At 44.6% G+C, this 14,077-nt stretch overlaps 1 protein-coding gene across 2 annotated transcripts in view; it reads left to right on the forward strand.

The window, feature by feature from the left end:
* LOC111143469 (mitogen-activated protein kinase kinase kinase 20) overlaps window positions 1-14,077 on the forward strand; it is a 178,799-nt gene that overhangs the window by 136,394 nt on the left and 28,328 nt on the right. The window contains exons 12-14 of one of the 2 annotated variants that reach the window (XM_022497239.1): window positions 8,103-8,147; window positions 10,016-10,046; window positions 10,141-10,280. In XM_022497239.1, the coding sequence (XP_022352947.1) occupies window positions 8,103-8,147; window positions 10,016-10,046; window positions 10,141-10,280 (216 nt within the window). Of the gene's footprint in view, window positions 1-76; window positions 4,994-8,102; window positions 8,148-10,015; window positions 10,047-10,140; window positions 10,281-14,077 lie in introns of those variants that run through there. The other variant, XM_022497249.1, reaches the window with a different exon arrangement.

A 14,077-nucleotide genomic window follows, 5' to 3' on the forward strand; every position in this document is an offset into this window, starting at 1 on the left:
TTGTGGTATCTGTTTGCTTTATTTAAATTGGTCCTAATTTCTCTTTTTACTTCTGTCCTTTCTTCCCTCATGATAGCTTCTCTTGCCTCTTGCTGCAAGAATGTCTGAGGAGTCTTACTTTGAATCTAAGACAGAGGAGTCAAACAGTGCAGAGATGTCATGTCAGATCACAGCAGCAAGTAACGGGGAGGGCCATGGCATGAACCAAAGTCTGCAGGCCATGATGCTGATGGGCTTTGGGGATATCTTCTCAATGAACAAAGCAGGAGCTGTGCTGCATTCTGGGATGCAGATAAACATGCAAGCCAAGCAGAATTCTTCCAAAACCACATCTAAGAGAAGGGGGAAGAAGGTCAACATGGCCCTGGGGTTCAGTGATTTTGACTTGTCAGAAGGTGACGATGATGATGATGATGACGGTGATGAGGAGGATAATGACATGGATAATAATAGTGAATGAAAGCAGAAAGCAAAATAATAAAATGGAAAATGTGTGGAAAAACGGAAGAAACTTGCTATCTCAGTCTGTACAAAAACCAGTAAGGAAGTAGAAAACTGAGCACTGAATTTTTAGGCCAATCACATTTCTATGACAGTCATTTCTTGAATGATTTTACTTTTTTTTTTCCCTGCTTACAGAAAAATGGGGGGTTAGTGGGGGGAATTAAGGCAGAAGGGTATATTTAATGAGTCAGCAAATATGGTGCCTGATTATAGAAATCTGTGATTCTATTACAATATAGTAGTTTTAACTAATTACATTGTGGCTTTCTTTTTTTTTTAAACAAATACTTTAATGTTTGTATTTGATTTGATTTCATTTATTTAATTGCTTAAGAAGACTTACATTTTGAAAAAGCACTCTTACCTCCTAATTCTTCTCTGACACTGATTTTCCTGTAACACACTACATTTTTTTTTCTTATGGTATTACACTGCACTGTCAGAAATAATTGATAGTGACAACAAAATCTAACAATAAAAAAACTGAGATGAAAGAAGACTATAACAAATACTTCTTCAGAAATACCGAAACGCCACAAATTTTCAATACTTAATGGCACAACTACTCACAGTAAAACCTGAGAGATGTTCTCAGTAATACACTGGAAGAAGAAATACTCTCATTTGAAGCCAACAGCAGATGTTGCAGGCTTTCATACCAGTGCTAGCCCTGGAAGCTTCTGAACAACACTGTTATCTGAGGCTTAGTTTCTAAAAGGAGAAAGAGATGGTCTTAAAGGGCTGCTTGCAAGCTGATATCAAGTGGGGACACAGACCCGCTCTGCACCCCCAGTGGGAAAGGAGCATCCTGGGTTCTAGATATATGTAGAGAGGTTTTAAAGAGGGAACTAAAGATTATGAAAGGAATGGCAAGGATAAGTTATACTTACTGAGACAGAAGTATAGGATGAAGGGTCCTTTTTATATCAAATCCAGCCTTCCAGAGTGGTCTTTTTTTTCCCTTTGACCCTGACTCAGCCATGCCACTGTTAAACAGAAGTAAATGTAGGTGTCTCTCCGAAAACCTAGTTCGCCAGAGTAATATTCTCAGAATGTTATATTTGTCAAAGCTTGTTTAAACTATAAAACACTGATTAAAAAAAAAAACTACAACACACACACACACACACACACACAGAAAGGCCAAGGCACAAAAACTTTTTTTCAGCCTGTATTGGAAAGAAGTGCCATTCATTTGACTATTACACTAAAATACTTCTGATGATTCTTTTTATGGGAAATTTAAGAAAGGATATCATCACAGATATTATCTAATACTATTTCCAAGTATATTCAGTCATAAAAAGCTTCTCAAAATTTGAAACATGACATGCTTCTAATCCCTATTAACAGCTGAAAAATATCACAGAATGATCAGTACGCTGTGCCAGCTTTATTTGGAGAAAAATAACCATTAAAATGTTCTGGGTGTGAAATGTAGCATAGCCTATATACCAGAGTGATAAAGAGAAGAATCTGGAGTCAAGTTAGGATTCAAAATGGCTGTGCAATCTGTTAAAAATTATTTAACCTCTGTGTGTCTGCTCATTTTTGACATGGGAATAATAACAGGACCCACTTCAAAGGACTGTTGTGAGGATTAAGTGAAATAATGTATGTAACACAGTGTGTGTGTTTTATGAACACAGTACCAGGCCCATGGCAAGTGGTCAGTCAGTGTTAGCCAGTGAAAAGTTACTAAAAAAAAAGTAGTTACAGTAACCTGGAGAACTAAACTATCAATCTCAAGTCATGCTTGTTGAGTCGCAGGAAATGGAAGTTAAAGTGAACGGCTTGCAGGAAAGGTAGAAGAGAACATTCCTAGAATATGAACCATATAAACAAATTTAATCTGTTGCTCTTTGAAGACTATGCAGCTGAGGCCCTGCCACCACCCACAGACTAGGTAAAAACAACGGATAGGCAGACCTTTCCCCTAGAAGATGGGTTCCCTAGGAGCCGACGTGAGCTGGTGCTGGCGGCACCCAGGCAGGAACACGTACAGGCATCCTGTCTGTGCTCAGCAGAGCCGTGCTCCCTCCCTCAAGCTGAGCCCCTCAAGCAGAACCTTGGGAGCAGGGCAGAGGGCTGGTTTTCAACTCTTGACTTCGGGGCACATCCGAATCACTGTGGTCCAGCAACCTGAAGGAGAGAGCCAAAGAGGAAGCAGTTTAAAAGCCTCTTGCCCATCTTTTGGGGTAAAGAGAAAGTCATCCGTTCCACGGATACTCACTGAGGCCCCCGTCTGTGCCAGGTCCTGCTCCAGGGCGCAGCAAGGGGGCCATGCTTGCGCCACAGGACATCCATGTCCGCAGAGCCTGACATCAACAAAACAAATGCCTTACTAGTATGTAAACGGTTGACAAGTGCATGCTGAAAAGGGGAGCGGGGAAAGAGGATGGCACATGGGGGAGTGCCGCGGAGTGGACAGTGTGGGCAGAGAAGGCTGCACTGATAAGGGGATCTCTGCGAATTTTGGGATCTGTGCACTTTACGTAAGAATGTAAATCTTGTCTCTCAGTTAAGAATCATCGTCAACAAAATTAGAACATATAAATAGAAGGAAACTGACATTTTTCTTCATTTACATATAAGCCTATTATAATTACACATAAAATTTTGGTGCCTTCATGAAAGTAGCTAATTAGGGCAAAAGAGAAAGGTAATAGGACTCTATACTCAGACCAAGGTTTTACCGTTAATGAGGTAATAGTTCCCAATCTCTCAAGTGCTGTCACTTTCCTCACCAGTATCCCCAGGATGACTGTAGCTCAGTACTCTACCAAAAAGAAACCTCAGGGGTTTAGGATACAGCAGAATTGAAAGCTTCAGTGAGAAACTTAAAACTGTTCTCCACTTGGAATTCTACTGTAATTACCACGTGGCATTATTTTACTCTCTTGTTCCAAATCAGTGTCTTTCTGCGGGTTTGAACATCCCTAAAATCTGAATCGTATAACCAAAATTTTAAAGTGGTCTCACTCTATCTGTAAAGATGATTTAGAAGATCTTTAGACTCTATTATTAGTTTTATCACTTCTTAAAAGAACTGTTTATTACATAGAATTTCTAAAGATGATGTTAATTGTGCTGCCTCTAATTCACTTTCCAGATCAGTTTTTGAAATGGCAATTTCTTGCTGCTGGATGTATTTCCAATTACCTGACTTACAAGAATGTACATTTATAAAGAGAATAATTAAAGAAACCCTAAGAAATTGAGAGATTCAAAATGATAATTGAAACTCTGGTGATATCGTCAGAGTCATACAACTGAGAATATAACTAGTCTTTTTTTCTGTATTCAGAAAGCCGATCATACAGAATATGAGAACACCCTACCAGCCACTTTCATCTGGGGCCCCTAATGGTGTTCGCAAGTGCTGGGGCAGAGTTTGGGTCCTCACCGGAACCAGGGGTGCGGTTGAGTGCCCAGCAGCCCTGGGCAGCTCCACCCAGTGAAGGACTCCACCCACAGTACCAACAGCAGTGCCCCTCCCCCCACGGAGAAACTTGCTAACCCTGACAGTTTCAGAGTTCTCCCAACTCACCCCCCCCACCCTGCCCCTAAACAAACTTGCTCGACTCAAAAGACACAGTTTCAAAATGACAGCTACTGTACAATCTGAATTGTATAGGTTGGTGACATTTATCTTAAATCCCCACTTGTGGAAAAATGGTTTCTTTCCCCTGATGGAAACTTCATAAAACCCCAAAATGTACCTGGGGGAGGGGCTCACTCTCCTCTATCACACTAATCCAAAATAAATAAAACAGAAACACATCCCTGAGGAAGCTTCGGTCCTGCAGAGCAGTCAGGTTAATTTAAAAGGGCCTTCTGTTGAAGGAAAATCACATTTTAATATTTTATACTTAACCCAGGGGAAGGGGTTGAAGGCACAGAGTACGCTTGTTTGGGATGCTCTGGAAAGGCTGAGGGCCAGCGTTCAGCCAGTGATTTCTAACAGGCAGCAGATTTGTTAGACCTAAGCAACAGCTGAGCTATTCAAAACGGATCCCCATTAAAGTCAAGGAATCGGAGGCGAGATGCGGCAGAGAGCCGGCGGTGTGACTTCTCTGGGACATACGGAACTTTAGTCCTCCGCGCGCTCTCTGGAGTAGGGAGCGTTTCGTACAAGCTCATTAGAAAAGCTATTCGGAGTTCAACATTGATACTTTTTTGGGTTTTTGCTAACACTAGACTCGTTGTGGGCCTGTTAACAACCAGCAGTGTCTCACCACACCACGTTCGTAATAGGGCATCATTTTTCTATAATCAGGCACCTTTTGTGGCTTTGGAGTCAGGCTGTTTTCCTGTTCTGGCTTTAAGCCTGGCCAGAGAGAAGAATCTGGTCCGTTCTCTAGATTGTGGCATAGCCTGCAAACAGTAGCATTTCTGCCATGGAAAACGAGTGTACACCAGGGAAGCCGAGGGCTAGTGGGGGTTCCCCTCGGACTCTGCCGAATTGCATTATGTGGCCTGAGGAGGGGAGGGGGGGAGCTTTTGGGCATGTGATTACTGACTTTACAACTAGCATTTTCAGCACCTACCTTAATTATTTTATATAATGTGCAGAATAGTTTATCTTTTAACGTCAGGTACATTACACTGCACAAACTGCTTTTGCACTCTTTTGAACAAAATTTGTACTAAATAATAGAAAATATTTATATTGAGTGTGCGCTTTGAATAGAGGATGGCATTATCACTTTTTTTTTAAACAAAACCTTTTTTCCTCAACTATTCTATTACAATGTTATTCTGAGCAAACCCTATGCCAAATATCGTGTATAATGTTTGTATGGAAGATTCCGTTTCACTCGTGTGTGGTAAGACGACTCAGCTACTGATTTCGTAGTTGGAATTTGATATTCCGGCACAGAGTCCACAATGTATTCAGAAATCTAAGTTGGTGTCATACATTTCATTTTGATGTGAACTTTTCTCTGCTTTTCTTTGTTTTAAGACTCCATTTTGCAATAAACGTTTTGACAGTAAATCCCTTTGTTATGTGTTGCTGTGTATATCCGATCTTTGTTAGATTGGATTCCCAACATCCTTGGAAGGCATCACTGTCACGCACATGCACACAAATGTGAGCTTTCCTCTCCCGAAATCAGTTGGGTGTAAGTAACGAATCTGTAGAGTGAGGGGACAGTCATGAGGTGCTTTTTTTTTTTTTAATCCCCAAAGAATGAAAATCTTAAAGCTCACCCTACAGCAGACACTCACATGCTAAGAAGGTACAGAGAGCATAAAGGAAATGGTAAACCACGATGTGGCTGGAGATCATTAACTCTTACCCCCAGTCTTGCCAAATTCAAACCATCTTGAAGCAGTGCCTGGCTCCTGCCTTCCCCCTCACTGATCTCTGCCAGCCTGGGGCAGGAGTCCTGCCAGAGGGGTTAGCAAACCGAATCTATGCCTTTCCTCTTGGCGTCATCTTCAGCCACTCTTAGAACTCTTCCCCTCTCCTTTGGACCCTAAAACCAAATATATTAGTTTTGATTAGTAGTGACGTACAACTTTTATTTAAGAAACACTTATTTACCTATTTTGTTTAGCACACCATTCAGGGTCTATATACAAACAAAACACTACACACACACACCCCACTCCCCAGAGAGGCTAACCTTGGTGCAGGGAAATAGTTCTGTAACTCAGTCTGTTGGTCCTCGAACTCTTTGGAGAAGTTCCTTATTTCACATCAGTTTCCGTGATGGGCAAAGGGAATGACATGTTTCTGCAGCTGTATTCAGCTGCCCTGTGAAGATGTAAGACCTGTTATATATTTTCTGTGATCAAATTCAGTTTTAGATTTTCTTCAAGTCATTTTCCTTTCTGCATCCTTGAAGCAGGTGAGTGCCTGTGACGATTCCAACATATATCAAGTATTTCAGAGGAGGAGAGGGGCAATCCTGAGGGAACGAGGGCACCTGGGTACCTACAGAATAGCAGTGATTTCTACGCTTGCCACTTAGCCATAATATTCAAACCCTACACATTCAAATATATTGTAACTTGCGGGTTTGGGGTTTTTTTTTTTCTTTTTTTTTTATAATCTACTTAGCTCCCTAGAGATTTTAACCACTGCCAGAGAGAATTTTAAGCATTTTAAGCAAAGCTGTTAAGCATTTTCCTTTATCCTCCACCACGTCCAGTGCTCCGGTAAGGCAAATGTGCCCTCCTTCCTTCCTCTCCCCCACACCACTGTCGGTGTTTCGACTTCTTGCTTCTCCTCACCCAGAGTAACTTCTCTATTCCTTGCCCTGTAGTACTCAGCTAAACCCACCCTGCCTTCCGTTCCCCCCATCTTAGTCTGTGAAACCCTCGCTTTTCCCTGGTAAATCCACAGGCATTGAATTCTGTACCAGAGAATTGAGCATTTTAGTTACTATACCTCACAGTCGTATTCATTCAGCAACATGGTTTAACAAAAATTTACCCAGGATCGTATGGCAGGCACTGCCAGGCTCCGAGTGAACCAGCACGAAGGCAGCCTTGAACTCCTCCATCTATAATCCATATTTGTTTCACCCCCATTAAATTAAAAGCTGCTGGAAGGGAGGGGCATACGTTTCCTAGCTGGGATTAGAGCATGTGAGTTCAAAATATTTGCAAATTAGAAGGATTAACTCACCCACCCTCTGATTTTTAGAGTAATAGTAAAAGCAACCAAATTCAACTTTTTTTTCCAACTCATTCACAAAAAAATATCTTAACAAAGGTTGCAAGACACTGCCATGTTATGAGCAATCCAACCATTCTGGTGAGGTAAGTTAGTTAAGGCTAATGGCTGTGGCAGATTTTTTCATTCAAGACACAGGACACACCAGTTTTTTTCAGATCATGTAGGCATGTCTCATTTAGGCTATGGCCATGGGCATCTACTCAAGCAAGAAGCTCTCTGGCTTTGAAAATGATGCAGGCTAAAGTTCTTTTGCAGAGTTGCCTTTCGTGTCTACACCTAATAGGGAGGTTAGTTGAGTTTTCATTACAGCAAACTCTGCAACCTGGGTTTCTTGGGACAGAGTCCCATCTCACTTGTCCTTCTCCATCCATGGGTCCTAATATTTGATTAATGTAAGTGAGTCATTTGCTTAACCACTTAGAAATTCTCCTGTAAGAAGAAGCATGCAAGTCATCTGATCACCAAGGGGTTGGTTGCTTTGGAATTTTCCTTAATAATCATATGATCCCCCTGTTGACTGGGAATTCCAAAGGAGGCTCTGGTATCTGGCATACGTCAGAAACTCCTTAACTGCCAAGTCCTGTTGCGGGAGGTGTGTGTGCCAAGTACCAAGAGAGGACAATCTCAAGATCTACGGTCCCACTGCCACAGCTCACCAAGTGCAAGGAGTTGTTACAGAGAAGAAGCTGGTGCCCGTGGTTGGTTTCTGTGGGCACGATGCTTGGAGCACTGCGAAATTCCGGAAAAGTCAGGAAAGTCAGGAAAGGGGCTTCCCATTGAACATAACCTGCAGGAGGCACCAAGCCAGAGCAGCAGCCGAAAGCTAAGATGGGAAGACAAGGGATAAACCAAAAAGACAATGATAATATTGCTTTTGTTTTTCACTGCATTCATATTTCCCATGCAGCTGCTGCCCTCCTTTGAGATTGGCTCATGGACTGAAGACGACGTGGTAAGCTGGCTTCTGTTAACGCCTAGTTTGGCCCCGGGCAGGTGGTTCAGACATTCGTCCACAAGTCACAAATGCAGCCAGAGGGGTCTGGGCCTTAGGAAAGTCGCACTAGGAGAAGTTGACAAATTCCTTGTTTTTCTATTTTTAATGCAGTAATGATTTAAAATAAGGCCTCAAGAGCAAAGCAAGTATCTCTTCAAATCTTACAAGAGGATTCCACCTCCCTATTTGCTCTGAAAGGTATTCCAGAATACGATCATGAATACCAATGACAACGTTACAGGAGTGATCCAGGATACCAAGTGAACATATGTGAAAAAAAAAAAAAATTGATCTTAAGTTTTCCTAAAATACCAGGGATGGACTTGAACCACAGTGGAGAAAGATCTGGTAAAGGCAGTGCTAGCTGGGATTCTGCCGAACTGGTTTTCCTTCCTACCTCAGGCCTGTTTGGAAGTGACAGGTCCATCTTTACTCTGGCCTTCCCAAGGAGGAATGGCCATGAGCGCCCAGACATTCTCTGCAGCTGGAGCCAGAGGACAAGGACAGATTGTTTCAGTCCAAAGGAAGTTCTAGACTTTACACTTGGGTAGAAACCCTGAGGGGCAATCCTTCTTAGGCTGTTGCATCTCACTGTTTCTTTAGTGAAAGGTCCAGAGAATTCTTGATCGGAGACTCCAGGGGCTTATGTCTGTCCAGGTCCCCTGTATATGCTTCAGGTATCCGCATATGAAAAGCAGCGGTAATGCCAGCCTTAGCAAGTCCCCTGCCCAGGGAACAGCCCAGAGGCCACAGTGTGCAAGCTCACTACCAGAAACACTTGGGAAGGTCTATTTACCTAACTCAACCTGGTTCCTGGACTGGGGCATTCTCCTTCCTGCCTATGGCATTCTGGTGAAGTAAAACTGCTTTTGATATAAGCTAACTTCTTTGGCTTATAGTATAGGGTGAGAAAACCTGGTGCCACTTGCCTCTACTTCTTCCCATTCCTCAGGCCTCCTTGACTGTAAAGTTCCCACCAGCCCTGCTTAACAAGGAAAAACTTAGGATCTCCTTTATTCATGGGCAGAATCTCTTTAACTCCAGCTGCAAAGCTGGCCCATTACATTTGAGAAGAAAGTTTTTTATATACATTATATATTTTTTTAAGATCTTATTTGACAGAGAGAGACACAGCGAGAGAGGGGATGAAAGCAGTAAGCTCCAACAGTTATTTTTAGTCTTTGCTCTGAGTTCGAGTGGTTTTCAAGCCATGTAAATAAAATCCCAGGGTCAAGGGCTCCCCAGAGAATTGCTGGGACTGGGTCTGGCCTCCCTTCCATCTATGTGAGAGGCTACCAGTAAACACGTGCCAAGGGAAATTCAAGGACTGAGGGTCACTGGGTCCAACTTCTTTCTACACAGGAAGCTCCCAGCTGTAACTTGTCTTGGGCCTCACAGCTATTTCCTGACCAGGCCCAGAACAAAGGGTACATTCTGCCCACTGCTGTGCGGTCCCTGTTCCTCATACAGTTCCCGGGTACACCCGTACCCCTTGGTAACCCCAGGGACCACCAGCAGGGGAAGAGAAAAATCATTATAAGTAAGAGCTTTTTTGAAGAATTTTTTTTTTTAATCTCCCAAATGAGGAGGAAAACCAACATTCCCTTAAGTGTCCCAAGGCTTCCACAGGGAGGGCTTTCTCCTCCTTGAAAGCTTAAAGTTTTAAAACCATAAAACAAATGTCTTTGGTTCTCCCTTTGTGGGTGAGTCAGAAAATTACGGTGCAAAATTAGTTATTTTAATTGACTGAAAGTGTGTTTTACTGTGACGTCTGGCCACTGAGCACGTGTGAATCTTGAAAACCATGTATGTCCTCTCTTTCACAGTATTTTTGGGTTCAGCAGCTCGTCAGAAAAGGCAAGTGGAATAACTTACCCTTCTTAATTCATGCAGTTAACTTTGCTCTGGACAGGATTTCGTCTAATGCTGTTCTGCCTTCTGATCCCTTCAGGGGACTCTTCAGCGGAGATGAGCATATATGCAAGCCTGTTCAAGGAAAACAACATCACAGGAAAGCGACTGCTGCTCCTGGAGGAAGAAGACTTGAAAGACATGGGCATTGTCTCCAAGGGGCACATCATTCACCTGAAGGTACCTCAGAGAGGGAGGACGGTTGGTCAATGATCCTTACTGAGCCCCCACCCCATAGCAGACCCTGTGTCCGAGGCTGAGGATACGCCCATGAACATATGGGCTCTTGCAGTACTGAAATACTTAAACACCAGCTGATAACTAGCTGCCGTCCCCAAGGGACCCCCTCCCCCCTCCTCATAGTCCAACAGCAAAAGGCTTAGCACTGGGCACGGCAGAAGTCCCCTAGATACACCCGCATGTCACTCCAGGGCCTCCAGAAATCTCCAGTCTAGTAGAAAAGATAGGTAGGTGTTAATCATGCAAGAAAGATCAAATGACAGCTGTAGGAAATGCCACAAAGGAGGCGTGAGGTTGACTGAGGGAAGTCTGCTGCAGAGAAGTTAAGGAGGAGAGCTGAAGGACAAGCAGGCGTGAACCTGGTGAAGGGGATGTGGGGGGAAGAGGTGTTCCGAGGGTAAGGCACTGCTGGTGGAAAGGCAGAGTGGGAGAATGCTGTGTGCCAGGACTGGACACATGGTGGTGGGGTGCCTGCAGAACTGCCCTCCACCCAGCAGGCAAAGAGGCGACTTCATTTAAGCCCAGGGGGGCTGGGTACCCACTGGGAGTCCCTAAAGACGCTGGACCCATCCACAGACTGGGCAAACGCGAAGCAACCATAGCACCTCACGTCGTGGGGACACGCCTTCGGTTCACCGCATCTGTAATTCTGACCTGTACCTGACACCACCACGTGGGGAATTTGTCCTTCGATTTCTCAGGAAATCCTAACATGTCCCCTCACACCTTGAACAGTCTTGAACAGTTGCAAAGCTAAACCTGTTCTTGTTGCTGTTGACTTTATTATTATTTTTTGTAGTTTAGCAACCAGATCTGTTTTGTCTTGCTCTTTAGTTACTCAAACCAGGTAATTGCTGGCATCTGTGTGGACATTGTTATTAGTCAGAGGTCTGTTTCAAGAGAGATCTCAGGATAAAATCAGTTTTTTCCCTGAACTTCCTCAACCCCAGTGTGGGCGGATGGAGGAGTGGGCACAGGTTGGAAAGAAGAGAAATCAAAGAAGGAATTGTTAAAAAAGAAAAAAAAAAGCAGCTTCTTAGCCAAACCCTCATCTCACCAAGTCTCTACCTACATAAGTACTTTTCCCTTTACTTCAGTTAGAGCCACCGATGTGGCCTTTTCAAAGAAATCCCCTCTGAGGTCCAGAGAGAACCCATCTACCTCTGTTTGGTGGGCCCGGGACCCATGCAAGGAATATCTTTACAGCCCCTCAGCGCTGGCTGGGTGATGCCTTAGCCTTAACCTCACTATCTTTTCCCCTTTAGGATACGGGTAGGAAACCTCATGCCTAAACATACATCGCAATGGCTGGCGAGTAATTTAACCTTGACCTCTGGGTGGTGGGCATGTCCATCTTGAAAAGCTGAGCTGGCTTACGTGGGCTGCGGTAGGAAAAAATTATTTTCTCTGGTGCAGAGAAATTTCAGGGTTCCAGCAGAGCAATGTGGTAAATCTTGTCCTATTTGGCAGAAGACAGATAAGATGCTCCCACATCCCCTTCCCCTCTGTTGTCTTTGATAAAGGACCCAACATTTCCTTAAGGAGCTGTTAGGAGGAAAGCGGGTAGGGAAGCTGTACATCACAAAACCATAGTGATTTAAATATCCCGAGCTGGCCTAGGACAAAGTGCCCCCTCCATGCTGGCTGGTATCATTAGGGCAAGCGATGTCCAAACTTATCATTGTTCAGCAAAATCTGGGAACATGTACTCACTGCAAGTCTGGGCCTGTGCACATACAGAGAAGAATCCTGCCCTCGAGGACTGTATGTCCCAGAGAAGAGGGAAAACATGTACATACAACTTCTCAGAAGAGCCTTGGAAGTTGGGAGCAAAGTTGCTATTCTCTCCCTCTGCTTGCGGGGGGTGGTGGGGGACAGCGAGAGTGGGCTGGACCTGGAGTGGGGTGGACCTTTGAGCTGGATCTTGGAGAAGGGCAGAATTTGAAATGTAGACAGGAGCAGGAAAGGCAAGAACAAGAATCCAGACAGAATAAGGAGTTAAGAGAGAAAGAAACAGAAGAGAGTGTAAGGGAACAGAAAAAACGGGTCCGATGCAAAGAGTAAGAGGTGACTGTCTGATGGAAGCCTCACTTGGTTGGAGAGGCCTCAGGCCCCAGAAGCAGAGGGGAGGCAAGGCCAGACTCTAGACAGCTCAGGGGTTCCGGCCAGGCGTCTGGCATTTGACCCGCTCTGGGGAGTACTGGAAGTTTTGAGATCTGACATGTTTTAAAACTTTGCTTCTGGAAGTTGTGGAGTAGATTAGAAAGGAGAGGCTGGATTTTGAAAGACCAGTTCAGAGGTTATGACACAAAATAATAAGGCCTCGCTGGTGTCTTGAAAATGGGAACAGAGAAGGGAAGGATTCCACTGGGAAGAGATCGGTTTGCATGTTCGAGGAGGAAAGCGTAGTGAACACACACCGTGACATGGAATGACCCTCAAAACCACCCTGTGGGGTGAAGGAAACCGGACACCAAAGGTCAAATGTTGTAGGATTCCATTTATGTGAAATATCCAGAAAATAGGTAAATTCCTCGAGACGGAAAACCTACTAGTGGTTGCCAGGGACTGGGTGGAGGAGGGAATGGGGAGTGACTAGGAATGGGCACAGGGTCCCCAGACATTTTGGAACTAGACAGAAGGGAGGACTGCACAGCACGGGGAAGCTACAAAACGCTGCTGATGGAACGCACTTCAAAATGGTTAATTTAATGGTAGTGAATTTCACCTTGATAAATAAAAAGGAAAGCACAGCTGCACGTACATGCCCGACCACATAGTCTTCGGCTGGGATGCTGTCTCTGTCTGATGGTCCATGTACCTTCAGGAAGGAGGGCTGTGGCAAGGAGAGGCCACAGGAACCTGGGCAGGAGGACAAAAGGGATGCCCACCCAGGAAGTAGGAGGAGGAGGAGGAGGAGAGAATGGTGTCACAGACGCCAAAGAGCGAAAGCTTTATAAAAGCAGAGTCTAATGCTGCAGAGAAGCCAAGAAACACACTCATAGAGAAAAAGCCCTCCTTGGAAGCAGTCTGTTGGGAGGGGGTCAGGGCAGTGTGCCTGGCTCGTGAAGTAGAGTGTCTGCCTTGAGCTCCGAAAGAAGGAGCAGGCCAGTTGTCTGTGGGGGAACCCAAGACCGCCGCGGAACTCAAGGATGAGAAGGCGTATGGGCATGAAGACTCTCCAGAGAGGGGAGTCGCAGAAGTCCGCCTAAACGCCCAAAGCATGGATGTGTTACTGGCCATGTGGGGGGGGCTTGGCCAACATGTGATGCTCCACTAAACTCGGCGGGGTCATGGGTATGTCTAACAAATAAGCTTATATGACAGAGAAAGTTTAAAGGGAAAGGATGTTGGAAGCTTGCTCTGGGCGCTCCGGTATCCACTCATGGAGATATGAGGATTAAATAATGCTTTGAGCTGGGCCTCTGGGGCTAGGACACCAGGTGACTATCTCCAGACTAAAGGAGCCCTCCTGATACCTGTCAGACGTGTTATACACACACACACACACACACACACACACACACACACACACACACACATTCACTCACTCACTCACTCTGTGCCGGCCACTCTTTGCTCTTTCACTAAGGAAAGCACAGTCATGTCTGCGTACTTTCTCAGAAAGACTCTCAGCCCTTAAACTGTGGGTCATGAAAGCGAACGGTCCTTCTGCCTACCCTTTTGCCACGCAGTTGTCCCTCTCAGCCCAGCTCAGCATCCTTCTCCCTGTGCCT

The sequence above is a fragment of the Enhydra lutris genome, unplaced genomic scaffold (genome assembly GCF_002288905.1).
Source record: "Enhydra lutris kenyoni isolate GAN:26980312 unplaced genomic scaffold, ASM228890v2 scaffoldscaffold1, whole genome shotgun sequence".
NCBI lineage: Eukaryota > Metazoa > Chordata > Mammalia > Carnivora > Mustelidae > Enhydra > Enhydra lutris.